General features: G+C 47.2%; 1 protein-coding gene across 5 annotated transcripts; it reads right to left on the minus strand.

Annotated features, from left to right (window-relative positions):
- Positions 1-319: 319 nt before the first annotated feature.
- Positions 320-24,687, minus strand: phf21ab (PHD finger protein 21Ab). 5 transcript variants are annotated; one of them, XM_040036894.1, is made up of 19 exons: positions 24,254-24,687; positions 18,340-18,379; positions 18,120-18,171; positions 17,953-18,042; positions 16,918-16,950; positions 16,764-16,829; positions 14,779-14,931; positions 14,478-14,693; positions 13,097-13,180; positions 11,658-11,999; positions 10,638-10,754; positions 9,891-9,942; positions 9,726-9,805; positions 9,519-9,579; positions 8,089-8,195; positions 7,562-7,717; positions 7,170-7,245; positions 6,982-7,085; positions 320-6,497 (listed from the first exon to the last, which is right to left on the minus strand). In XM_040036894.1, the coding sequence occupies exons 3-19, from the start codon at positions 18,159-18,161 to the stop codon at positions 5,769-5,771; spliced, it is 2,508 nt and encodes an 835-aa protein (XP_039892828.1). In that variant the 5' UTR covers positions 18,162-18,171; positions 18,340-18,379; positions 24,254-24,687; the 3' UTR covers positions 320-5,768. The 5 variants fall into 5 exon arrangements, with proteins under 5 accessions (XP_039892828.1, XP_039892842.1, XP_039892836.1 ...); XM_040036908.1 differs by lacking the exon at positions 24,254-24,687 and adding an exon at positions 18,556-24,236; XM_040036902.1 differs by lacking the exon at positions 24,254-24,687 and having other exon boundaries at positions 18,340-24,236.
- Between the last annotated feature and the right edge of the window lie 2,396 nt (positions 24,688-27,083).

A 27,083-nucleotide genomic window follows, 5' to 3' on the forward strand; every position in this document is an offset into this window, starting at 1 on the left:
CTTTGACAATTTTCACAGAGACAGGAGAAATAAAGGCTGTACGCCTTCTCTTCATTTCATCTCACCACTCCGCAAATATCTGGAAGAAAACATACGAAAATCTAATATACATAATTCAAAAGCTACGAAACGAATCAAATTAAAAGGCAAAAACGATTTAAAAAAAAGGAAAAATATTCTCATTTATAATACAGGGGCCGGCGGTTTTATTGTTAGGGACTATACAAACATTTGTTCTTAATGAATGTGGCTTCTTTCTTAAAAACAAAATCTTAATCTTAAACAGCCCGAGAAATAAACAGGCAGGCACCACACGGTCTGCTTTTCACAATTTATTAACAAAATGATAAAATAAATAAATACAAATTGATCAAATGCTCCTAATATCAACTCCTCCCCATGTTCCCTACAGTATTTCCTAAACACTGCATACAAAGAATTCATCACAGAAGAGGCTCAATACAGAGGTAAGAATCCCACCAGACCAGTCACAATGTCAGGCCAACAGAAGACACATCTGGAACAGAAGTCAAAAAAATAAACACATTCCTTTCCAAAATCATTATGAAAAAATACAAACAATTATACAAATATTCAGATTGTGTAATTACCAATTTACACATTATTCAGCACACCAGGTGAACTTTTTCTTTATTCATATCGCTACAATGCATCTCACCAAATGGAAGATAAAAAAAGACTTTTGTTTTTTCTTTTTTTGAACTTTTCTTTTTTTGCACTCAAACACACCCCGATGGAATCAGCTGTGGATGAGGTAAGAAGCTGCAGGTGTACGTTTGGGTCCAGACAGATGGGCGGGCGGGCACGAGAGATTAATGACGTCATGTACCGACAGAATACTAGAAGGCCACAATCATGACTTGATCGTTTTAAAACTGATACAACTTAAAAGTCGGAGCAAACTACCTCGCAGGAACGACCCCCCAGCACAGTCTTTTGTTTTTTTAGAATGCATGAGCGGTTAATGTGACCACGGGCGGGAATGCATGAGCGCGATGCCAACGCAGGAAAACGACATCCGTATGATATGCAGAGACGAAATGTATGCACTCAGTGTTCTTTGGATAAGTTCACCCGGACGGCTCGGCGAAATCGAAACTGAGAAGCAATTTAGAGAGCCTTCCTCCCCGAACCTTCGCAGCTCTGCTGGGATCCCAACAGTCGGCACGCCGCATCAGCCAAATCAAGACTACAACGAAGAACCTAAACCCATGGATGTATCCAGAGAGCTGATGCAGGGCAGACACTCAGGCCTAACGCATGCCTCCTTTCCCCCACAGATCTCCTGCTCTGTAGCCCGGCATCACCTAAACCTCGGCCTAGCCATGAATCAAACAGTCATTGAACAAAGCAGAACCAATCACAGCAGCGATTTCTCTCTGTTAACCCACGAGCCGGACAAAGCTAGGACTACTTTTTCGATGATCTTCCTCCTGCGTTCCACTGACAAGGTGCTGATGAGGTCAAAGTTGGGGTAACTTCCCAGAAAGAAACTAGCGGCGGGCACAATCCGTCGACTGCGTTCATGTTTGAACCAAGCGCTGGTGGTGGGGTGACGTTACTCCAAATCCACAGGCTACTTCTACCAATCACTGGTAAGCGTTCTGCGGTAGGACCGCCCCACAAACGGCACCGTGTCAGTGGAGAACAGGTGTCCAGTTCTTCTTCATACATCCATGGAAAAACCTTCTAATTCTGAAGAAACCCAGATGGTCGCTGCAATGTTTAACACCTAAACGGCGCGCTCTGGCATCCATGTCTGCCAGAACGCCCAAAGAAAAGAAAGTGACTCGAGTTTCACATGAAAACGTAAAAATAAAAGCAGATGCATATCAAAAAAACGTTTCGACACGTCTATTATCAAAGTTTGCATAAAAAGGCATGCGCTCCGCTGCCGCCGCTGCACTGACAGATGCTCTTAATCGGGTCAAAGTTTGATCATGCCAGACGCCTCGTGTGACCTGATTTAGCAAACTCGGGCGTTATCTGAAGCCAAAGAAGAACCAGAACAGTGCAGAAGCAACGATGGACCTTTCAAAATAAAACGAACGCGAGTCCAGCCAGGAAATCCGGGGAACCGGGATTCACACCTGCGCTCTGCGTTGCTGACCGATCCCGGTCCGATAATACTGGTCAAATCAAAAAGTGCATCACAACACAGCTCCGAGCAGGTCATCATCATCATCGTCGGGAAAACCCCGACTGCTTCTCACCAAACGACCTCTGACCTTCGCGTCTGCACAGGTGTTTTTTTTCTCCGAATGGAAAAGTTAATCACAGAAAAAAAAAGAAAATAAAACACATTTAAGGCAACTCCTCTATTAAACATCAACAAAACACTATGTGGTCGATTTCAAACGGCATCATATATGAAATGTAGATTTAACTTGCATTGACTACTGGCAGCCTGAGGTGGAGGGACCGAGTTTGTGCTCCGGAGTGTGGGGGGAGCTCCTGGGACGGGGGACCGGAGGGTCATACGGAGGGGTTAGTAAGGTTCTACAAGTCACAGTGCAAGTCAAGAGACAAATATTATCTGCTGTTTGAAGAAAGGCACTCGAGGTACCTACTGTACAGAGGGAGAGGTCCAGTCTGACTGGAACACAAGTTCGGGCTCTTTGAAAGAAAACCTTGTTGAGACTCGATGACTACTCTGCTCTACCCATGAGTGAACACAGCCTCGCGTGATGAAGAACGCCGACGAACAACGACACACACAACGAATGATACTCAGAGGGACCCGGGGACACCTTAGTTGCCTTTTTTCTTTTCTTTTTTCTGGCTCTTCTTTCCCATCTGTGTTCGAATGGCCGAGCTCTTCAGACCGACGGCATAAAACGCGACACGGCGGCCGAACGCATGGAAACGTTTCTGTGGGATCTTCTGAATGAAGGCAGTCTGTATCCGAGAACACCGGGTGTCAGATATGCCGACTTGGTCGTAGTGATATGAAGTTAACGGTCACCCGCAGTCGCCCTGCAGCGTGTTCACCTCTGCGGTCACCGCCACGTGCACGTCGCTAAACGCCTTCTATCAGCACTCCAGAGACTGTACAGGTGTTAGCAGCAAAGTCCAACTACTGACGTTTCATCAGTAAGCAACACAGGCTGAAACACGCGGCCACCTTCACGTGTTCCTCGTCCTCCTCTGCTGCTGGGCCTACCCCACACCTACAGGGTATCACAGCCACTCACACAGCAGAGCTCCTGGATGCTTTGAAGCTGGCCGTGTCACTTTGGCGCTCCAACGCATCGTTTTGGATTCCCGACTCAAAGGCCACAAAATCTTTTTTACTGCTCGAGGTCATCGCTCGACTTCTCGACCAGCTGCAAAGAACAGAGCAGCGATATGGAGCTCTGCATCCAGCGGCTCTAGTCCCAGCGAACGTGCACGATGACAGAAAACAAACGGCGTCGGCACTCGGGGGTGAAGACGCCGCCGGGCGACTGAAACCTGGGCAACGATGCTCCAAAACAGCTCAAAGAAAGAAAGCGACAGAAATTCCAGCACAACCAGAGGCGCCGTCGTTGCCTCGCTCCCAACAAGAAGCCAGCAGTGATCGGCTCAGCAGACCCACCTGAACCGACAGCCACAAACGACAGCGTCGTGCTTCGGCCACACAGAAAGAAAAGAGATGCACGTGTCTGACCGCGAGGGGACGAAGGCGCTTCTCGGGCCGCTCCTCCCAAAAACAGGAACTACGCATGTCAGACAGAGGTTTGTGTGTCCTCCGAGAAAAATATTGGCAATGTGGGGGATAAGTCACATCACAACAAAGAGATGCATACTCTGTTTAATTCCATATTAACATACAAAAAGCTCTTCAGCACTTCTTTGTAATGCAGCAAGCTTGTGCTTTAATCTCAGGATTATCGTCCTTTGAGATCCGTCGGAAGGAGCAGCTTCGTACGACAAACCGTTTGAAGGAAAAAAGTTCCTTTAATGTTATTGTTTAGTAAGCTCTCCTGTCTCAATCTGGGGACTTCCAATTTCTGAAATGGTAGCATCTAAATATCTTACAACGCCGGCGATTTGATCTTTCGATACAGTAAGTGGACTTGTCCCTGCTGAATTTGGGTATGTCGTTTTGGCAGTTCAGGATTCAACAGAAACGCACACGATGCAAAGACGACCGCTTCAAAAAGAGGACTCCTTTGTGTGTGGATAATGCCAGTCCAGCAGGTTCAGGAACAGAAAGCACTTATTCTGAAGAAGACTAGGAAGACCTGAATATCTTTTCCTATAAAAAAGAAACACAGCCCAGATATAGTTTGTGTGTGTTGACATTGCAGTATTGCAATTTCACATTTAGTGCTCACAGTTGACACACTTGACTCACGAATGAAAACTCAATCACTACACTTGACCGACACCACTGAAAACATCTGTTCGGCTACAGAGCCTGTTCGACCTCGTCCTTTGTACCTGTCGAACGCGCCGCTCGGCGTCTTTGCTGCCTGAGCTCAGGTGGGAGGAGATGGGGAGAGGATGGGCCGTTTGGTTACCGGGTGACTGCGAGTGGGAATAATGTAGGGATTATGGATCGCTCGGGAAGTCTTTCCAAAGGCGTCAGTGTGCTTCAAAAGAGCGACGATGCCAAGGCCTTTAAGGTTTCTGCAATAATGTTGTGTATTGTTCTCGGACCTGGGCAGGTGAGCCCGGGTTTACACCACCAGGTGTACGTGTGGTTTGATGAGCGGACATGCTGCCAATCAGTCTCATCTGGAAAGTCAGACCCGTCACCTTCAAGGCAGCCGCGTGCTTCAAAGCGCCAACCGCCGTCTTTAAAAAGACGATGTCTGAGGAGGTCTCTGGCTGATATCGAAGGTTATCAGTCTAAGGTATGATTTTCAGAGCTGTTAGCGGTAATCAGGACCGACTGAAAATCCCATTTTCAGCCTTTTATCTTTCGCTCCCTTCAACAGTTGTTTGTACCCAGCTGTCGGGTACCTGGGTTAAGGTAAGTTAGGCCGCTCAGCGTGAGCGGTGTTGGCTAACGCATCATTTTCTCTGCAAAGTTCACCGTAATTCACAGACTACTACGTTTGACTTCCGATCAAAAACACCCAGATGCGACGTGATCCAGATTTCTAGGACTGTTTGCATCTGCAGCGCCTGTGGTTGGCACCACTCTGTGTTTGAAGCAAACTGAAGCCTTTTCACAGTGAAGGGGTGAAGGGATGCACGGGTTTCTCTCCACCGAAGAGATCCGGAGGTCGGCCGGGCGAGGATCGGACGATCGGGAAGGTCGGGGCGGATGGTTAAGGTTCATGGTCGTTCACATTAAGTTCGTTGGGACGAGGGCACGAACAGGTTCATTTATCACAACACTGCTTTAGACCAGTAACCCCTGACAGATGTTTGGCTCCACGTTCTCGGCGTTCTTCGTGCCCATGTGAACCGTCTCCCCACCTCGCAGGGAACAGGGGCCACTGTAACAGGCACACACTGGTGTGATGATGAGTTAAATCTCCCTTTGAGCATTCCCACCATGACGTCTATCACTAATTGGCATGATGACACTGGTGCGCACGCCTTCCTGTACCCCAGCTCAGTGGGTGGAACGGCCTACGTCTTCCCAGAGTCACGTGACTTGGGCTGTATATCTACCATTGACACAGTCTGACAATACAATGCAAACAAACAACATTTATACAGATTGGCAACTTCAGGGCACCACACGGTGCAAGCAAGAGTCTTTTTTTTTAATATATATGTTTGAATTCCCCGACTGAAGAGACGCCGCGTTACTTTTTATTGTCCAAACTGCTGACGAGAGCTGGCAAAGAATGCTGGGAGGGTTCTGAGGTTTTGCTGTTGTTGGTGTTGCTGCCATCGCTTCCGGTGATCTCCTCCTGTTTCTTCTCTGCCGGCGTCTCTGGGGGGTTGACGGCAGCTGTCTTGTTTTCAGAGCCGGTGGCGGCGTTGGCGCCGTGGCCTCCGCCGGGGCTCTGATCGGGACGGGCTGGCTCGGCTGTGCCGTTGGTGGTGGCAACGGCCGAAGAAGCAGGAACATTAGTTGCCGCGGCTACCTCAGTCTCAGGCTTGGCTACGATCTCCGCCTGGAGACCAGTCCCCGTGTTAGCCCCTCCCCCCGGCCCCGCCTTTCCGTCCGCCCCCACGCCGGTGCCGCTATCTGCCGTTAGGACTGTGCTGTCGGGCTGGCCGGAAGTGTCTCCGCCCGTCTGGTGGCTCCCCGGGGCTCCGTGCTCCTCGGGCTTGCTCCCTTCGGTGATGACGCTGGCCAAGGAGCTCCCCGCCTTCACCTTCTCCGCCGAGTTGACTTTGGGCGGAGCTTCAGAGCTGACCGCGGCCTCAGCCCTGTCCGGGACTCTCATGTCTTTGCCCTCCGTCTCTGCCAGAGCCTGGTTGAAGTTGAAGGCTTGGATGAGGCGAATCAGGTGTTTGACTTTGTCCAGGGAGAGCTGCATCTCCTTCTGGCGGGCCAGGATGGTGTTTTTGGTCTCCATGCATTTCTGAAAAAATGAAAACAGGTTTTAGTTTCATCTCCTCAAATAAAGAGAGCAGTGACAATTCACAGTAGCTGAAGTTGGCGGCAGGCATTTAACTGCAACAACAGTAAAAATCCCTGTGACTGTGACGGCCGTGAGGACGAGCGTCTGTCCTGGAGCTGTGCTCGTTTACGGCACACAGTCCCGCTCGTCACTGCTGCTGCTGGAATTTCACGTGAAGCCGGAGAATAGCTCTAAAACAATACAGTTACAGTACGACGAGCTGTCCTGTCTTCTTTTCATCGCTTACCAGCCCGACTCAGCATCCCTGAGGCAGATCGCTCAGGACCTGACAGGTAATTATACAACCTTCCTCTCACAATGCAGCATCGCGGTGCTTTATCCAACATCCAAACACAAAAAACATGGCCATAACTTTAGCGCTGCACAGATTATGAACGAGGGACTGGAGACTGGACCGAGGCATAAACGTGTGCGCTGAGCTCACTGTTATGGAGTTGCTGAGCTGCTTGACTCTCTGTTCCAGCTGCTCTCGCTCCAGTTTCAGCTCTGAGCTCCACTTCATCAGCTTCTGCTTCTCCTCTTCTTTAGCTGCAAGACAAAGACGGGAGAGTCGGTCAGAGCTCGCCGGTCCCGGCAGACGCGACACACGAGAAGAGCAAAAGCTGCCGTCACCTTCTTTGTAAGCGATGTAGGAATGAACGATAGCCAGGGTGCCGGGCCAGGGAATGGCTTCTTCTTTCTTCAGGATCTGGAGAGAGAAGCTGGGAGTTTTCACAGAGGCGGAAGCTCGGAAAAGAGTTCAGGAAGACAAATTTAGCCACCACCCTGCGGTGAGGCCGATACGGGGACGAGCAATGGGGTGGATGGATGTGAGATGCAGATCTTTACACAATGAATGAGACAGAAGCACAAAAGAACAATACTGCATCACGTTTCTGCTTACAAAGGATCGAACAGTCCTAAAGTTCAGGCCAGCGTGGCAGAAGGCCCGCCGGAAGCACATTGCACAGTCTGGACTGCAGTACCCCCTTCCCCCTGACTCAGGATCAGTCTGCTGCGGTTACCTGATCTTGGCATTTTGGACAGATCCACATGCCTTTAGGAATGGTTTTCAGGGGTGGATCCAGGCAGTCCAGGTGATAAACACGAGAACACGTGTCGCACATGAGCAACTGGCCACTGCGTCTGCACACAGTGCAGAAGTCCTCATGGATGTCTCCCTGTGAGGAAGAATTGGACCAATCAGTTTCCCCACCAACCATCAGTGGAGAGGCAAGGCGGGGGCGCCGTGATCTGGTTTAGTTTACAGTCTGGGCTTGTTCTAATGACATGGTGTGTTGTGTTAATCGACTGAGCCCACACAGGGGAGTTAGAATGTGCTCTGCAGTAGAGTTATCAATGACGCTACAGGACTCTGTTCACTTTGTAAGGCTGAGTCAAAGTAAAATCAAGTGATGAGTGCGGATGAGTGTCATGGAGACGACAAACTAATGGAGGAGTGCAAATGGTGACAGAGCTACTGGGCCAAAAGGACCGTGTGTGACGGGGCGTCCAACCCTCTGAGCTGTCCGTCTCCCCCATCGTTACTTACATCCCCAGAGCTGGGGCTGGGCAGGGGGAGGGGATGGACGGGGCTGGAGGGGGAGGTCGGGGTGAGGCTGACCAGGTCCGGGACGCTGCTGTATTTGGGTGGACGACCTGGGTGAAATGAGACAGACGACAAAGACGGAAAACAAAGAAAAAAAGAAAGATGGAGAGGGGGGAGAAAACAAAAACAAACAGTCTGTATGACATACCTTGGAAAGGGAGTCTTCGTTGGCTAGCATGAGTCAGGGTGAGAGAGGAAGAGGAGGAAGAGGAGGAGTCAGAAGCACAGACAGCAGGGTTAGTGCTCCGAGCGAGCTGACGCCAAGCTCTAGTACAAAGCTGCCCGTGGACTCGTGTCAGAAGTCAACACCCCGGGTGCCGACCTCGCGTTCCCACCTCGCCTTTTTGTCTTTCGACTTCCGGGCCTCTTCGGCACGAGCGGCTCAGCCTGTTGCCACTTAAAAGTCATAAAACGGCTTAATACGGGTATGAGATGCATGGACCCGACAGGCACGCCGTGGGTTGGGCGCTCAGTCGGGCCGACCTGCGAGCCCGTTACTGGCTTAACAAAGACCCGAAGTTAAAAGACAAACAGGAAGAGATGAATAAGAGAGCGGCTGCAGCGAGGTGGAAACCCGAGGCCAGCGTTTGGAGGGCGAAGGAACAGTCGAACATCAGTGCAGACACTGACGCAGACTTCTTCCGCCTCTTTCAGGGCGTGTTAAAATCTGACGCCACGAGTTGCGTGTGAGGTTAGCGTCTAGCGTTACGACGTCTGCAGCTCGACTGTCGGAAAGTGTGATGTTATCGAATCAGAAACACCGTTAGTCGTGTTACCGGCGGCGTGGCTCCCAGCAAACAAACATCATGGGCGTTAACTGGGAGTCAGGGTGTTCCTACAATTCCCAGAATGCATTTCAGCTCTTCCCAGAGAAAACAGAGGGTCTAACCGGATTCATCCTCCTTCATCGGAGGCTCCACAGCTCTGATCACCAACCTCGGCATCGTTTCAGAGGGTACATGTCTGCGTTTAGTCTGCGAATGAAACCTGACATCATCGGCACTAAATGACGCGACACGCGGGCGCGTTTCAGCCCGTTTGAAGCTTCAGAGCCTCGAGGACGAGTGAGCATGAATCCGGCTTTAGATGGAAACCCGACTGAAGCGACAGAGACAGGAAGCAGAAGCAGGAGAAAAGTTTCACAGCACGTTATTAGCACCGAGCATCAGATCAGACACTGATCTACTGTTTCTACTCTTCTTCCACTCAATGAAGCACACACACACACACACTCTTCTCTGCAGCACTGCCACGACTCTCAGCTGATTATCGTCTCTACTGTAGCTCTGCCTGATTCTATTGTCATGCATCGTTCAGTCTCTACTGGTTTCTACTGTCATTTCCATCATCTTTGGTCTGTTTTTCATACAGACCTCTCTTCCTGGTCCCCTGGTGCAGAGGGCTGTTCAGGTAACTCACTGCACTCTTTTTCCTCTGAAACAAAAGAGAAAAACGTCGTTAAGTCGCTCAGCAGGCAAAATATTGGTGAAAACTACTTTAATCAACCCAAACTCATAAACATGTCATCGTACTTTGCTTGACTCTAAATTCACAAAGGTAAACGGGAGTCTGGGACGTACCTCGGGTTCAAACACGGCGCCGCTGTACACCGGGTTGGCCGTCGTTCTCCTCTTACGCTCCTGTCTTTTGCTCTGAATTTCTGCAAATAAAAACACATCAGCATTTCCGGCAGATGTTTGCTCACGCAGCAGCTTCACGACACCAAGACTGAAACCATCGCTCACCTTCCAGGTGGTCGTGTGTTACCAGGCCCAAGGACACCATGAAGGCCAGTTTCTAAAGGAGACACAGCAGGTGAATCATCACGCTGGCAGGTTTGGTACAACAACAAAGTTGTGTGGCAGCAAAACGTGCTCAAGCATCAACGTAAACATCTGCAGGAGAACGTCCTGACACATAAATCCATCTTTTTAAAATGATACATTTTCAAATGAGATGCAGAATGAAAGTATTTTATATCGATGCAGTAAAGCAGCTCCTCTCATGCCTCTTTTCTCGCTCTCAAACCCCACCCAGGCACACAATGAAGCCCCACCCACTCTCTCCCTGTGGCCCCGCCCCTCCCTGAGCCTGGTTCTGCCGGAGGTTTCTTCCTGTTAAAAGGGAGTTTTTCCTTCCCACTGTCGCCATCTGTTTGCTCATAGGGTCATATGATTGGTGGGTTTCTCTGGGTTATTTTAGGGTCTAATAATATAAAACACCTTGAGGCGACTGCTGCATAAATAAAACTGAGGGAGTTTTGGTAAACAGCTTTTTCTGGGGTTTTGGATCATTGGGAACATCGTGCGCCTTTATCTCCTTTTATAACATCAGCCTGTGTGCGTACGTTTGAACTACAATATAATAACAACAACATTTACTTAAAGATATTAATATCTAGAATTTGCAGGTGAAACGTGTGACGACAGAGAAACGGTTCAGTGATTTGTGCTAGAAAATACACGACTTGTGTGTCCCTCTGTGGGTCATACCTCTGGGTTCTCCTCTTTCTTGGGGGGCCTGGGAGGAGGAGACACAGGAGCGGTTGAGGAGGAGGACGGGAGGCTGACGACGGCGTGCTGCTCTGTTCCTCCCGGTTTAACAGTCTGCTGAGAGAAGACGAGACGAAGACGGCGAGCTTAAGTCACAGAAGAGAACATTCTTTATATTTTCATTATTTCTATTTTCTGTTTTTCATTGAAGAAAGAAGCAGAGGCCTCCACACGGCCTCCTTCGATAACATGGACCAATGTGACACAGCGCCATCGTTCAAAGACCCGAGGGTCGAACAGGCGTCCAGACTCCAGTGAGAACCCATCAGCTGCAAACACGGGACCTTCAGAGGTTGTGGCAGTAAGACACGAGCAGACGACGCCCCGCACGCAGCTCTGCAGCGCTGACTAATCATCAATTCGAACATACTAACGACACCCAAACAAGCTGTGAGCGTCCAGCTGCCCGATGCTCCAGCCGGAGAGCAGGTACGTTTCCTCTGATCACCGCTGTCGGGAAAGAGGCGCAGAGATTTAACCGTCACAGCAGCAGAATTTAAACGTGCGGGCCGGATCCACGAGTAAAAGTAGATCCTTAGTGAGGTTCTCCTCGTCTATACAGACACCAGCTTTATAAACCACTTCAGTACTTTTAGAGGGAAAAACAGACCCTGCTGAAGTCTGAGAGGCCTGTTCGTTTCAGTGCTGTAGTTACCTGAATCACCACAGGGGGGTGCTATACTGGCACATAACCCTAACCTGTAAATGAACTAAAACTGATATCCAACCTTTCAGCGCTGGACACAGCCCTTTACAGCGTGTCGGAGGAGCAGCGGCACACGAGCGCCACCTTTAAATCTTTAAGGTCATCGCCTTATTGTTTAAACATCAGAACTACAAAACTATCCAAAGGTTTCTGAAAAGTAAAATCTAAGACCACGATTAAAATATTTCAGATCCTGCTGTGCTAAACAGTGCAGTACTAACGCAGTACTAACTAGTACTAACGCAGGACCTTACCTTGGGCTCAGTGGTCAGGCTGCTGATCTGGATCGGCTGGACCGGAGTCTGAGTGGGGACGGGGGTGGGCAGGGGCACCTGGGCGGGGCTGGCGAGGCGGGTGGGTGCAGCGGAGACTGGCGTGGTGATGACGATGCCCGTCAGCGGGGCGGCACCGGTCTTGCTGCAGGGCTGGCCGTTGACGATGCGGACCTGGTGGATGGGCGCCGACGACGACAGCGAGGACGAGAGCTTGGTGGCCAACATGACGGGCCGCTGCAGCAACTGGGGGGCCGCCATCATGGGTGGGGGAGGGGCCGGTGCGATAGGGACATTGGTGGGCGTGGCCAGCTTTGGCCGGACCTGATGACGACACACAGCCAATCACAAATCGGCATAAAAATGACCTGATACTGCCAGGTAACGCCACTGTGGAGCTCTACCTCAGCCTGACTGAGCCTACCTTTACTGCTACTGCTGAAGCAGAGGAATGTTACAAACATTAGTTCATTTATTTTTATGTATTAAATCAAAAAAGACAGATACACCACATCATACAGCAGTGCCAGCTCTGCTACCACACAAGCCCCGCCTCCAAAGTCCCAGTCTTTAACCACACCTACAGCTCACTCTCAGGGAATAAGGTGAGATGAGCCCTTCAGAGTGAGACAGGGGGCGGGGCTTCAGAGGTACAGGCACTGCAAAGCTTTAATGTTTTATAAAGCATTTTGTCATTAAACTCTAACAGTATAAGATACACTGTACACATGTAACGATGTGCTGGCAGGACAGAAAGGACACGAATCGTTTAGACTTATTAAAAATGGAAAAACACATTAGATAAAAACATAAAAACGGATTTTCTCCAAAATCACCAATAAGGTCAAACGTGATTGGTGGAGGGAAAAAAACAAAACGTAATATTGTTAACAATATTTAATAGTTTTATAAGCCCAACCCTTCAAACTTCATACAGAAGTACTCGAGTATTTGTTCTGAGCTAACAGACAAACGCTGCTCCTGGTAGGACGACTTCTGAGGCCTAACTCTGATGTTTGAGCCCGAGCTCCCGGTGGCGTTACTCAGCACAAACACCGCCCACGTTCCTCCAGTAGAAGGGTTAAAACACACCGACAGCCAGAAACACAAAAATACCAAGAAGCTGCAGGAAACAAGCTCTGACCAAAGAAAGGTAAAAGACACTGGTACACAGGCAGGAAACCTCCAAAAACACCTGCTCACAGGTCAGTCGGGAAATTAAAAGAAGCACAACGAGAGGAGAAGTGATGAGTAAGAGGCAGCACACAGAAAACAATGTTTTAGTGCCACGGAGCAAGGCATGAGCGTTTGCTTCGGCGCGCTCCCGCCCTCTGCTGGAGAGTGAGCACGCCACGTCGGGTGGGCCACACACACTGATCTGAGGGGGTTAGGGTTCGGAGGCGGGTCTCACAGTGACGCACCTGTGGCTGAAAGGCGGGTCGAGGCGTCAGTCTAGGAGGCGGGACAAACTGAGGAACTTTGATTGGCTGGGCGGCGGCCTGCACCTGAGACAAAACCACAGCAGATTGTGGATCTGTGCTGCTGACATCTGACCGACACGTCTGCTGCGCTCGGTTCGGGACGCGTCGCCAAGCGTTGACAGCAGAGCGTGGGAGTAAGTAACTCTGAGAACACGCGGGCTTTAAAGCAGGTAGATCACACACCTGTGGGCTCTGTTGAGGGAGCAGGATGGAGAACTGGCACAGAGCAGCTGCTTTTGCACCGCAGGAACGAGGAACCCTCCAGGGACCAAAATCGGTCCGGTGCTGTTCGCCAGTGAAACGCTCATAAACTTCGGGGTTGGGTACAAACCCAGATCTACTTTTTAGAGCTCATGGAGTCATGCCCCATCCCAGCACCGTACTGTAAACATACATTTACTCTTATTGGCTAAATGTTTCTCAAAAACTATAACAACGTATCAATGTTCCTCTGGATGTAGCGACGTCGCTACATCCAGAGGAACATTGATACTTTGTAACATCCAGGTGTTTGTGTCAGCGAGCTGTCTCCAGTCTTTTCCTTGAAAAGATTCCTGGGAGGAAAAGTTCAGTCCTTCAGATGGAACACTGAACCGTGTGCAGAACACTGTGACCTCTGTCAGTTCCTGCATCCAAAGCAGAGACCAACACAAACCGGACCCTGCCCTGCTCTGAAACCTGAAACACGAGCCTCACCTCCAAGTTTGAACTCTGTTCACGTCAGCGCTGTTCGACAGCTGCGCTCGTTTCTGTCTTCTGTGCAGTATTTTAATCACGGTGGTTAGCAGACCTCAGGTGGTCGTGCTGTTACATCCTGTCCACGCGGCTAAAACAAGTGTATGCAGAACTTAAAAACGACCTGCTGTGTTACGATTCGTCATTTCGATCGCTCCGTTTCTGACTTTTAAGCTTTTTTCCCTTTGCTCTGCTCTTCTTCACCTGACATGTTTTTAAAGATGGCCCTCGCTGTGATCAGTTTACCCCATCAGCATCGAGGCCCGCCCAGGAAGTACCCACCCACGCCCAGAGGTGGTACTTTGTTGTGTCTGGCGGCCCAGGAACGGGCGCAGAGATGTTCCCGTGGTGGAAAACCACCTGGAAAACCCTCAGTCGTGTCGTGACGTGTTCTTTTTGCAATCATGCGCCTCTGTGAGGGGAACTGACCCCCAGAGGGAGATGCTAGAAGCTGCCGCTGCCGCCACAGCCCGCTCGAGCGCTTTCAGAGAAACAGAGTCACGTGAGAGCGCACGCAGGCGGGTCAGCAGGCGGCGGTCTCAAGCGTCTCCTGAGCTCGAACAGATCGCACCGACAGCACACTTACCACCATGGCGTTCTTGGACACCAGCCGCATGGGCTCCGAGCTCTGATTGGTCAGCTTGCCGGCCACCTGGAGGTTGATGGGGGCATTCTGTGAGTCGGGTTTGGTGATAGCTGTGGTTACCATAGCAACGGTGGGCGGGCGCTGCGGAAGGACGGTGCCGGGGGCAGCTTTCAGCACCAGCGTCTTTGTGGTGAGGACCGGCGTCACTGTCAGCGTCTGTGGAGGGAGAAGTTAACCCACGACACATTTAAAGACAGTCGGATTTTAAGTCATCCTGTAAACGGCGCGGCGGCTTTCATACCTGCTGCAGCGCTCCAGCTATCTGCTGGCTCTGCAGTGGGTTGGCCGGCTTGATGTCTCCTCCTCCTGGAGGAGTTTGGACCTGCAGCTGCAGCTTGGTCTCCGGCTCCTGCTTCACCAGCAGCTCCTTCCTCAGCTGCTCCACCACCTTTTTCTGCAGGCGAGAGCACAGGACATTATTCCCGCAGCAGGCGCCACTTCTCCATTCAAAAAAGCTTTATTGAAACAAAGTATGGAACAAACGATATAATGGGGGGGGGGCTGAAGGGTGTGGAGGCAGAGGGTCGACTCTCAGAGGAAAAAGCTTTTTAAACTTTACTTTGGGGCAGACTCATATAAAAAGTGTGTTTTTTTAACTGGTGATTGTTCATGTGATCATTTAATTTAGAAAAGTTACTGTGAAAATAAGTACAAATAAGTACAAATAAGTACCCAAGCATCTCTGCATGACTGAGGAGGAGGGGGAGGGGCAAAAGAGAAATAAGTGAAAGAAGCAAAAAGAATGAAAAGCAGAAGAAGAAAGGGGTGGAGCTCAGGAGGTCACACACACACTGGCGACTGAATTCTCAGTCGGAGGATAAAGCCCATCTGTTGCTTAGCAACAGTCGACTCAGAAGCAGGAACTTAATGGAGTGAAACACAATGAGGACGCCGCGAGAGAGAAAGCAGAGAAACAGAGGAGGAGGAAAGTGGCGGCTTTCAGAGAACTGTTTGACCTTCTGCCAATAACGTGCAGCACTTCAACTGCTGCCGCCGCCGCCGCCGCACAGGGATGTTTAATCTCGCAGGACTTCTGCTTTCACAGGTCCGATTCTAAAAACACACACTTCCTGTTTAACTCAGTCTTTCTCGGCCTGCGACTCGGGAGGTTCAGGCGTGATGACGTCAGCGCGTGATGGTGAGGCGCACGCTCTAAAAAAAAGGTCAAGGGTCATGCACTTTTTCCCAGCACATCTGAATGAAAGAAAAAGTGCAATACAAAAATCTCGCTCCTTTTCCCCAGAATCAAAGAGGCCATGAGAGCAGCTGCACGGCTGCCAGTTTAATTACAAGAAGAAGAAGCTGGAGCAGAAAATCACCTACATTTCTTCTTTTGAACTTCCTTCAGACTGTTACTCTGAGCCCACCCCTCACGCTCCTGCTCATATTCCCACTGAGGCAGTTTATCATCAGGTGGGAGCCGAGCTCAGCGCGAGACTAATCTGCCGACTCTCTGAAACCGACTTTAGTCATCTGTGGTTACGCAAGATGCCCGCCTGCACAAATACGCGCACGGCTTTCTGTTTCCCCACAATAATCTGAGCTAATCCCGACTCCGACATCATCTCAGCACACTTCAGTCTGCACAAACTCTTATCCAACAACGTCTTCTTTAATTCTGCACGATGTCGAAGCAGCGAGCACAAAATGTTTCACACGCAGAACAAACACAGCGAGAAACACGCAGGGAGCAGATAAAAATAGGAGGCACAATGAAAGTGTTCAAAAATAACAGAAGACAAAGAGACCACAGACGTGACGTAACACGCTCATCTGATATATCACAGGGACTATTATGAACGCCAGACACATCACAAAGCCATAGAGAAAGACCCCAAACACACAGAGTCAAACAGCCACGAGGAAGAAAGGAACGACCACCGAAGCTCATGAAAGAGAGCGACCCAGTCACAAAGTGACAATGATGCAAAACAAATAGTCAAAGACACAAACGTGCACCGCTGTCTCTGCCACTGCTGGCTGTTCTGTGTCGTTCATTAATAATGTTTGATATCAGAATGATGTAAGCTCATGAGGTGAGACTGTACCACTGCGCTGAGCTTTGGCCTCGGAGCGTGTCACTCCTACAGCTGTGAAGCTGAAGCGCTCCGAGCTCACGTTTCTTTGTTTGAAACGACACCTCGGTGAACTCAGCCTCTAATATCACAGAAGGTCACGCTTTAAACGAGCCCACGGACACGAGCTCGTTAGCACAAAGCTAAATACCTGCTTCTCGCTGAGCGCTGTGATCTTTGCTTGAAGTTCGTGGAGCTGCTTCTTCAGATCTGCGTTCTAACAAAAAACAAATGCCGTGAAAAAAAACATCTGAAAAGTTTGAAGCTTCAGAGGTGCTGATAAGAAATAAGAGCTTGGACCTTACCTGAGGGTCCTGCTTCATCTGAGCAACCAGTTTCTGCAGAAAGAAGAGAGAAAACACAGATCACGCTGACACCTGCTGGTCATCACAGGGAACTGCACCCGAAACAGAGCAGCGCTCGCTCTGACCGACGCGCGTCCTTTGATAAGGATCATATATAAACTAAATAAACAAATGAAAACAGATAAAAGAGACCACACCTGACCCTGATTTCTTCTTTCCCGTTTTACCATCACACTGTGAACATTTTCAGCTTGTTCATCACTTCATTTAGTACAGCAGACATCCACGTGACGTTTTCAGGGTGAAAATCAGATTTAGGCTCCATTAAAACACAGCCCACTGCAGGCCTCACAGTCTGCAGACTGGATGTGGCTTCACCCCTTACTCCCCTACTAGAGTTGCACTTTATTTTACTGGGATTATAATGCACTTATATGTACCTCCACACGTCAGCTACACTAGGAGGTAACAGGTCAGGTTTTCCCAGGAAACAAAGAAATAATTAGACTGTAGATGAATTTAAGCGATGCGTAACTTCAGGTAGTTATTACAGTAATATTAGTATATTATTAGTATTGTGTTATTTCTTGTTTATCTTGTGGAAAAAACAACATTTCTAGCACCTACACTGTAAGCGTGCTGCAGTTTTCAGGGTGGTTTTCAGTGCGACTGTGCTCCGACGTTACGGTGTCACATTTATGGTGGTAAAGAAAGGACTGACTGAACATCAACATAATGAATATTAAATAACAATGAATCCACTTCATAATCTGCTTACATGAAGTTACGATGTACCGTGGAAACATTGTTTTTCCTGTGAAACTACTTAAACTCACAGTAGAATTATTCCTCAGGCTCCTGTAAAAACCCCACCTGTTGCCTCCTGATTCGATCCGCATGTATTTGTAGTAAAGGGAGCAGGCTGTGTTATGGAGCGTTACTCGGTGTCCTGCCTCAGTGCGTTCATGCAGACGCTGAACTTTGAAAAAGAAGAGCGAGTGGCCAAGACAGGAAACAGCTGAGCCCACAGCGTACCTGATGGATCTGGATCTCCACCTTCAGGGCCTCCTGTAACGTCTGTAATTCCATCATGGATCCAGTCAGTCTGCCAGCCGATCGATCAGCCTGCGCACACACACAGAAAGGTGAGACGCTGGTGTTTCAGGGCTACACTTACCACACCTGTGTGTGTGAGCTCTCACCTGAACACTGTCCCCAGTAGGAAAACCATCCAACTGAAGCATTAAAGTGGTGCTGCAGAGGAAACGAGGCACAGACACACGGATGACTACAGGGCAGGTAACCTCACCTGAAGCTGTTCATTACACACAAACAGGCTCCGAGCTTCATCGCGCCCAAACATCAAACACTTCATTCACATCAGCATTAATGAGCCTCACACTCCAGCATAACAGCACTCACCACCTGGCTGTGGGACCGGACTCCACCCCTCTGTGCTGCCCTGCAACACACAGCAAACGCACACGTTACAGGCCCAGTGTGTTCAGGAGACTTTAAATAAAGACGTCTTTATTCTAACAGCGATCAGTCCTGAGCCAGCACAACTCAGCAGGCGTGCAGCGGCACACACCTTCAAAATAAAACACACGTTTGTGGACTCGATTTGTACGCCCTCACCTTTCTACCATCTGCTGATGTTTCCTGAAGCTTTCAGCTTCCTGTGAATGTTTGCTGTTCACGTTTTAAGAGGATTCTTTTTATTATTTGACAGTTTGGGTTTGTTTTTCTTTGCTCCATAAAACTTTCACATGTGAGCCAAACCTGATCAGGTCACACTGCCCACAGTGATTCAGAGGTCATGTGACACACCAATCTTTGAGGAGCATTAAGAGCGAGCCCTGTGCAGTACTCGCTCGTGTTTCTCTGCTGGAGAGGAAACAAAAGAATAAACCGACACATTTTTCCTCAAAAACACAAAGAAAATCATTCAGAGAAGATCATCATCATAATAATGTGTTGCATCACCAGCCTGTTAGCTCATCCCTGCCCCTGCAGCGCCCCCTGCTGTGTGGATGCCAACATTTACATGTCTTTGCATCAGTGAGACAAAAAACATTATTTAAACTAAAAACACCAGAAACAGGAACTAACATAAGGGTCAGGGCCCTTCAAAGTGTCGCCAGAAATACACCCAGGGTCCTGAGATGATTTATTATATATGACGAATCCACAGAAGAAGTTAATCAAGGAAAAACATCCGCATCATGTCTCTGAATGCTGTTTGGGGTTAACGTGAGCAGCACATCAGGAAAAAGTACTCAGGAGTACAAAGAAATGGAAATACTCGAGTACTTCACACCCCAGCCCGTAACCTGCAGACAAATGAAGTACCAAAGTACTCATAAAAACTGAAAAAGCTACAAAATAAAGTGCATAAAACATAAAACTGCTTCATTTTTACATTTTTGAAGTTTTATTAGAATAAAAAGAAAAGAAAGAAGTGCACAAGTACTTTCACTGTAAGTACACACAAGTATTATAGCCTCCAGCTTGCGCCTCAAAGTACTTTGAGTGATTGTTGGGTATTTTGTAAGCTTAATTAGTACTACATAATCCTCTGAAGTAGGGCTGTTGGATATAACGATATGTGTCGGACGACGATATAAAAACATCTGTCGTTTCATTTTACGCTGTCGTTTGTTTCGTGGTGTCGCAAAATAAACTGTTTACAGCAATATTTGTTCATGTTCTGATGTCACTGTAGTTATTATTAATTTATTAAAGTTCTCTCTTTCTCTTATATTTAATATAACCACACTACGGACGCACAAGCGCCTGTTGACGGTAAAACCATTGCGTGTCTGCTTGTTTATGTTCCACATAAACCTTTCACAATAAAGCTCAAGATCCTGTTGAGACTTTTCAAAATAAACTGAATCACGTGAAAGAGCAGATTATTTACGGATGAGAAGTAAAAAAGAGCGGCCAGGTGCTCAAAAATAAAGCTTAGACTCAAACGTTAGAACAGGCTTTTCCCCGCAGCACGCCGTGTGATAAATACTCACAAAGAAAACGGCGCCGTTACAACTGATGTCTCTTTAATGTATCGTTTCATGCATCGGTTAAAACACTCGACTCCAGCTACATGAGGCGCAGCTGGAAACACTTCAGGCAGGTCGAGCTGCCCGAGATTCACAGAGTTTACAGAAAATGTTACGTTTTTGATTTATATCGTTATCGGACGATAGATGTCTTATATCGGGATATGAGATTGTGGTCATATCGCACAGCCCTGATCTGAAACATAGTATCAAGTAGTGAAAAATAAGTAGTAAAGTACCTCAAAACTGCACTGATGATGTAGTAGTACTACTATGTGAGAAAAACTATTCAAGTACTTCCTGTTTTCAAATCCTCAGATTTATGGTTGAAAGACTGAAAGCTGAAACTAGTGCAGTAAAAAGAACTTTTACCTGTAAAATGTACAGGAGTACACTAGAGAAAATACTCCAAGTACCTCCAACTGTCGTTACACGTGTCGTAAATGTACTACAACACAGCCTGTGACCCGGGAACGGAGTACTGCGATTTAATGTTTACTACTTCAAAAGTTTCAAAACAACAAAGTAACTGCAGTAATAATGCAGTAAAAAGTACAACATTTAATGTAGTACAGAGTATTAGTAAAATCAGATTTAAATACTCATCGATGTCGTCGTTCATCAAGTACTTTCCACCACAAATGTGGAGAAGTACTTAAAAATGTAGTATTCAGATAAGCTGAGTGCAGTAAAAAGTACTTTTAAAAGAATAAACAGAGTATTTTAGCTTCCTGTACTGAGTTTCAGGCTGTGGCATGAAGTACTTTTTCTCAGTAGTACTTTGATTTCCTGTGTTGTACTTTAAAAACTGTAATTACACAAAAACTGTGCAGTGAAACAAAAAGTACTTTGACTTTCCTTCAAGTTTAACCAACTCCATTAATACTACGAAGTACTGCATTAGTACATACTACATGTAAACTCATTCAGAGGGAAAAAGTACCTTAACTATAGTACTTAACTATTTTGAAGTACATATTAATATTAACCTAGAGAAAAATACTACGTCATTACTGTAAAGCACAGACAGACGTGTACTCGGGTGCTTTTTTCCAAGTACATAAACATATAAACTAAATACATGTAGTACTGCTGAATCGAGCGTACTTTAAGTGGCTCGCAGTACTCCGGTTTGTTGTTTTTAAAAGTACACGATTTAACCACTAGACCTGTTTTCCAAGTACTTCAATACTACACAAGATGCAGTAGTGCTGTATTACTAATTTAGTAGAAAGTACTTCATGTCCAAAACTCAACACCTGAGTCATGAAGTACTGTGATTTTCTGTGCTGTGGTTTAAAGTATTACTCTGATTTGTGTCTAAAACATTCAGGTGCATGTACTTCCTACTGGAGTAAAGTATCTCTATGCAGTATTAGTATTCGAGGAATCTACTTTTCAAGTACTTGAAAACTAAAAACAGGGGAAAGTACTGCATTATACAACTGTCACTGAAAAGCTTTAGTAGTACTAAGAGAATAAAACTGAAGTACTTCCAGTTTCTGAGCAGCTCAAACATGTATTTAAGTTCAGTAGTACTCTGTTAAAAGTACTTTAAACACAGCCTGAAACCTGAGACAAAGGGACTCAAAGTACTTTTGTACTGTGTATTTTGTAAGTACCTGCAGTAACAAAACTCTTGTAGAATACAAGAACAGAGTAACAAAAAATACTAATACTCAGGTACATCTGCTTTATGAGTACATACAACTATTAAAACTGCAGTATTCAGTAGTGTTTCCCTTTGAAATGCAGTCTAGAGCAGTACATGTACAGTACCTCAAACCTTAGTTAGAAGTAGTAGTACTGTAGTACTAATTAGTAAAAAAAGACTTACTTCCATCTTATAGTTTAAGTACAAGTACAGAAGAGGACAAATAAACACTAAAGTACTCCATGGTCCAGGTCATTCAAAAATGTACTTATACATTGTAGTACTGCATTACAAAGTACTTTAAACTGCAGTCTATAACATGGGACAAGTACTTTGGTTTACTCATGAATCCACCACTTAGTACACGCTTAAGGTACCAGAAATGTAAATAGTACTGCAGTTCCATTTTACAAATACCTTAAACTTGATAGAAACTGTAACAAATGTATTTTAGTACTACAAACTACAGCCTGATCCTACGAAAAGTACTCCCAGTTACTCTTTTCTATTCAAAAAGTTTGGTTTGTACAGTACATTTACTCTTTAAATCTTGTGGAGTACAAATTTGAAGTACTAGAAAATGTAATCATTAACCTTTATTATCCAAGTACCCAGAAATAGTACTTATACTTACTGGTAAAAACAACTTTATACTGCAGCCTGAAACAAAGTACTCTGACTGTATTTAAAAACCTTCATTACTGCAGTACTTCCCTCTGAAATTTACTTCAGAATGTAAATAAGGATTTTTGTGTACTTCAACTATCAAAATACTTAAAAACTGTACTTAGTAGTACTTCATTACTAGTTCATAAAAGCTACTTTGTACTATAGTCTGAAATGTGAAACAAAGTACTCTGATTTACTGTAGTACATTGTTAAAAAGCTTCATTAGTACACACTTGAATATTTCTACTATCTACATACTTTAAAACTGCACTTAGATATAGCAGTACACATTAAAAAAGTACTTTAAAGAGCACCGTGTACCACAGGACGAGGGTCTGTGTTGTACACGTTTCATTACTGCAGTGTGTCCCTCTGAAGTGTAGTACAACAGTTTTCCAAGTCCAAAACTATACTACTGTATTACTAATTATTAAAAAAGTACTTTGAATTAGATCCTACTGAAGTACTTTGTTTAAAAAAAGCTTCATTACTGCAGTACTTCCGTCTGAAATTTACTAGAGTGAAAATAAAAATATTTGTGTACTTTCACTTTCAAAGTACTTTAAACTGCACTTCGTGGTGCTGCATAACTAATGAATAAAGTAGTACTTTACCAGTCTGGAATATGAAACGAAGTACTCTGATTTACTGTAGTACATTGTTAAAAGGCTTCGTTAGTACACACGGAGTGAAAACACAAATACTTGAATACTTCTATTAACCGAGTACTTTAAACAGCCCTTGCTTACAGCAGTAGTGCATTACTTATTAATAAAAAAGTAACTGTTACATCCTGAAACAAAGTACTGTGACTTACTGTTTGGTGTTTTTAGTTAGTAAACGTCTAAATTTACTGCAGGACAGATTTAAAGCAACAGAAAGCAAAAATACTCGAGTACTTCTATCCCACCCCGAGGTACAGTAGTACAGCATAAGCGATGAGTAAAAGTACTTTGTGCTCCAGCCTGCAGCGCGAGCTGGGGGCCCTGAGTACTGGGACCTGTAGTGTTGGGGTGGGGGGTCCACCTGAGAAGCGTCCATACGTGCAGCACCTGAGCGGAGGTGCTCGGCGGTTGTTAGCGGGCTGTGGAGGCCGCCGGTTAATTGGAGTAATTGCTCCCCGGGTGGGACGCCAAGTTGTCGGGATAAACTTCCCCGAGCAGCCCCGCGTGCCTCCGCAGAGGGCCCGAAAAGGGAAGAAATGAAGCTAAAATGGAGGGTTTCAAGATGAAAGCCGCCAAGTGCTTCTTCTTCTGCTGCTGCGGGAGTTCAAACACTGAAAAGTGGGTTTTTGTTTCGGGCAGACAAATTAATGTTTTATAACCGTGTTATTAAGCCTCTGCGGCCCTGTGGACGCTCGGTCCCCCCTCGGAGAGCCCCCCGGCCGCCTGTTTGGGAGAACCGTCGCGGTTTACGGGCTGTTTTTCGGTGTTTCGGTGTGAAAAAAACCGTCCGACATTGCTCCGTCTGAGGCTGAGAACAAGTGGATAACGTTAGCCGTAGCCGCTAATGCTAACCATCCTGTTAGCCGCGCGGAGCTAACGCAGCCAGCAGCCACGCTGATAACAACTTCCATCAAAGATAAAAAAACACGGCGGCCGAGGGGCGGCAGGGGCCGGGGGCACGGCTCGAATCGGGCTCCAACAGTCCCGAAAGACGCCATCTTTTTACAAGAGTCAAGAAAAAAAGCCCTGACAGCGAGCAGGCGTCGGTGGGTCCAAGTTACATCGGCCCCTTGTCCTCCAGAATATCAACTCCTAGAATAAGAAACAGAGCAGCTAAACACACAGAAACACACGGGAACACAGCGGACACACACCGGCCGACAGCCCCGCACACCTGCCCGCAAACAGCCGCAGACACTCGACCACGGGCGGCCGCAGGAGACGCGTAAAGTTTGACAGCAGGGAAAATTAAAGTTATGAAATTAAAAAGCCCAATGTGCACTTACTCAGCAGCAGTCCTCCTCTGGATTAATTAAATATATATGTGTGTAAGAAGCCGATCCGCGGTGAAACAGAGGCGCACACACAGCCCGGCCGCCTCCTCCCCGCGGGGCTGGACCCAGCTGTCGTGTTTCGGGGTGACTTTTAGTGGAAATTGTGTAAAAAGAGAGAAACTGAAGCTACAAAACAAGAAGAACTCTTCTTCAATCTCATTCAGCTCAGCCTCAGCACATCACAGATCCCTGCGCCGCGGAGCTGGACGAAGGGGCACAAAAACTCCTCGCGGCTCCGGCGGGAGCTCGCTTATCCGCCGGGGAGCGGTCGATGTCGGTCCTTATGGCCGTTAAAGTTCGTTAAATCGGGCCGATGAGCGAGCCGAGGCGCGGGGGGGATGTGTTCGGGAAGCGGACTACTTTTTGTGTCGGTGCGGCGAATTTATTTCACTTTGCCTAAGGAACGGCGGTGCTGCGACTCCCATTGCCTAGGGAAAAAACCCGGATGTAAACTCAGTGAAACTCTATGGAGAGAAAGTCTCACACACACACACACACACACACACACCGTGAAACTCGGCGGCGGAGCGGAGCACTTTGTTGTGTTGTTGTGTTACCGACCAGCTCCGCGCAGCACGCCGCCCTTCAGCCTCCACGTTCGGCTGCTCGCTGCTGGACCCGCCGGACTGTTGCACTTTGTGGAGGAAAAGGAGGAGGAGGCCCCTTTTCTCCTGCTTCCAGAGAAACGAATAAATAACTCCGTGGAGGAATGTGACCACAGAATAAACTCACAGAAGCCAAACGGGAAACAAATCTGAGGTGCTTCTTCATGTTATGATGTCGTCATGCACAGTTATTGTTCAGGCTTTCATATTTTCCTGCCCTTGGCCTCAGCTGTTAAAGCCCCTTTTTGTAATTACCCCGCAAATTGTAATTAAAGCTTTCAGCAGCAGGGGGCAGAGTTTCATCAGTGGCTGGGTAATGTCTGAGTAAAATGTTACAGGGGCTCTATGGAACCTTAGAAAGCACCCGTAGCTGTTATAGGTCTGTTATAGGTCTTAGCCTGGTAGCAATAAGTTGTTATTACACACAGGAAACTTCCAGCACGGTCTCACGCTAGCTCCTGAAACAAACACAGCTTATAATCTGTTCGTTCGTGTTCCTCGCTTTTTCTTTCTTTCTCCTTCACGTGTTTGTAGTCTGTGTGAATCTGCAGTTTCCACACAGAGATTAACAACAGCTACATCATCTGTCCGGGTTCATGAGGGACACTGACGGTAGGTGACTGTGAGGCAGACGAGGATCTGAGAGGTCAGCAATCCCAGAAAAGTGGTGCACAGCTGTACCCATGACTGATGATGACCGAAAGGAGGGACACAGACACAGGTGGAGACTGCATAGGTGAGGAGGGAAGAAAGAGAGGAAACAGTAAGTGAAAAAAGATAACATGAGGGTGATAATAATAATAATAATGGATTGGATTTATATAGCGCTTTTCAAGGCACCCAAAGCGCTTTACAATACCACTATTCATTCACTCTCACATTCATACACTGGTGGAGGCAAGCTACGGTTGTAGCCACAGCTGCCCTGGGGCAGACTGACAGAAGCGAGGCTGCCATATCACGCCATCGGCCCCTCTGGCCGATGAATGGTGATGAATGAAGACGGGGCGACACAAAAAGTGAAACAAGCCTGGCCTCTGCACCGTCAGCCCCGAGTGACCCCAGGAGCCAGGTGTTGGAGATCCATTTGATCCTGGGGGCGGGACTTGTGGCCTCCACCACCCACAGGAAGTGGTCCATCACCAAAACAGCAGCTCCATTTCTATATTTGATGTGTGTTCCTGGTTTGAGACGGGGCCAGTTTGATATTTCTGTTCAGGGTCGTTACAGCCAACTGTAACCTAGAGAGATGGCTCGATTAATAGACTGATTGATCTATCGATAGACTGATAGAAAAGCAGCTGTCGCCGTCTCACAGCTGGAGGCCGGAGGACTCGGAGTTCTGCTGTTTTCTGTATTCCAAACTCGTCTGAAACGATCCCAAGTAAAGCTGCAGCCTCAATGTGTTTCTATTGTTTCTACTTTTAGCTCTGTAAGTGGATGCATTGACTAAAAAACAGCCACTAGAGGGGGATGTGACACAGTCAAACACATCAGACTGTTCCTGACTTCCTGCTCGTCTGCTGGGGTCCAAACAAACCCGTGGACCAGAAAAGGCCCTCCAGCACAGTATCAGTTTCTATTTCCCTAGAATATGAAAGTCTTTTTTCTCTCATGTCTGATGAGCATTATCTCAAGGTTTTAATGAAGTTTTATTACCAGGATGTTTACTCTTTGTTTTGTTCTGCTCGGTTTATTTCTCTTTAATGTTTGCATCTGTTTCCTGTGAGGATATTATTTCATAATCGTGGTAGAAAGTCATCCATGTTTCTTCAGTCAGGGCTTTTCACATCATACTCTCTGTGTTTCTCAGTAAACATACTTCCTGGGCGCAGGAACTGGCTGTCTCACATTTTCTTCTGCAGCAGCAGCGCAGCAGCCCCACCTGCTGGTCACGCAGGGTGAAGCACCTGTGAACTGTTTAGTCTGACCTCCATCACTCATTTTCTTCCATCTATCAAAAACAGACATGTATAGGAAATGATTATTGTACACACACACACACACACACAGCAGTCAGATTTTTTTATGTAAACTTTATTTATACAGGAAGGGTTAGACGTGTTTCTGACAAACATATTAAAGTTACAACAATAACAAGACCTAAAAAACATCATAAAAAGCAAAACTGGTCTGTTTGAAGTTTTCTCTAAACGTATTTACACACAGGAGAACAA

This window comes from Simochromis diagramma, unplaced genomic scaffold (assembly GCF_900408965.1).
Source record: "Simochromis diagramma unplaced genomic scaffold, fSimDia1.1 OVJJ01000327.1, whole genome shotgun sequence".
NCBI lineage: Eukaryota > Metazoa > Chordata > Actinopteri > Cichliformes > Cichlidae > Simochromis > Simochromis diagramma.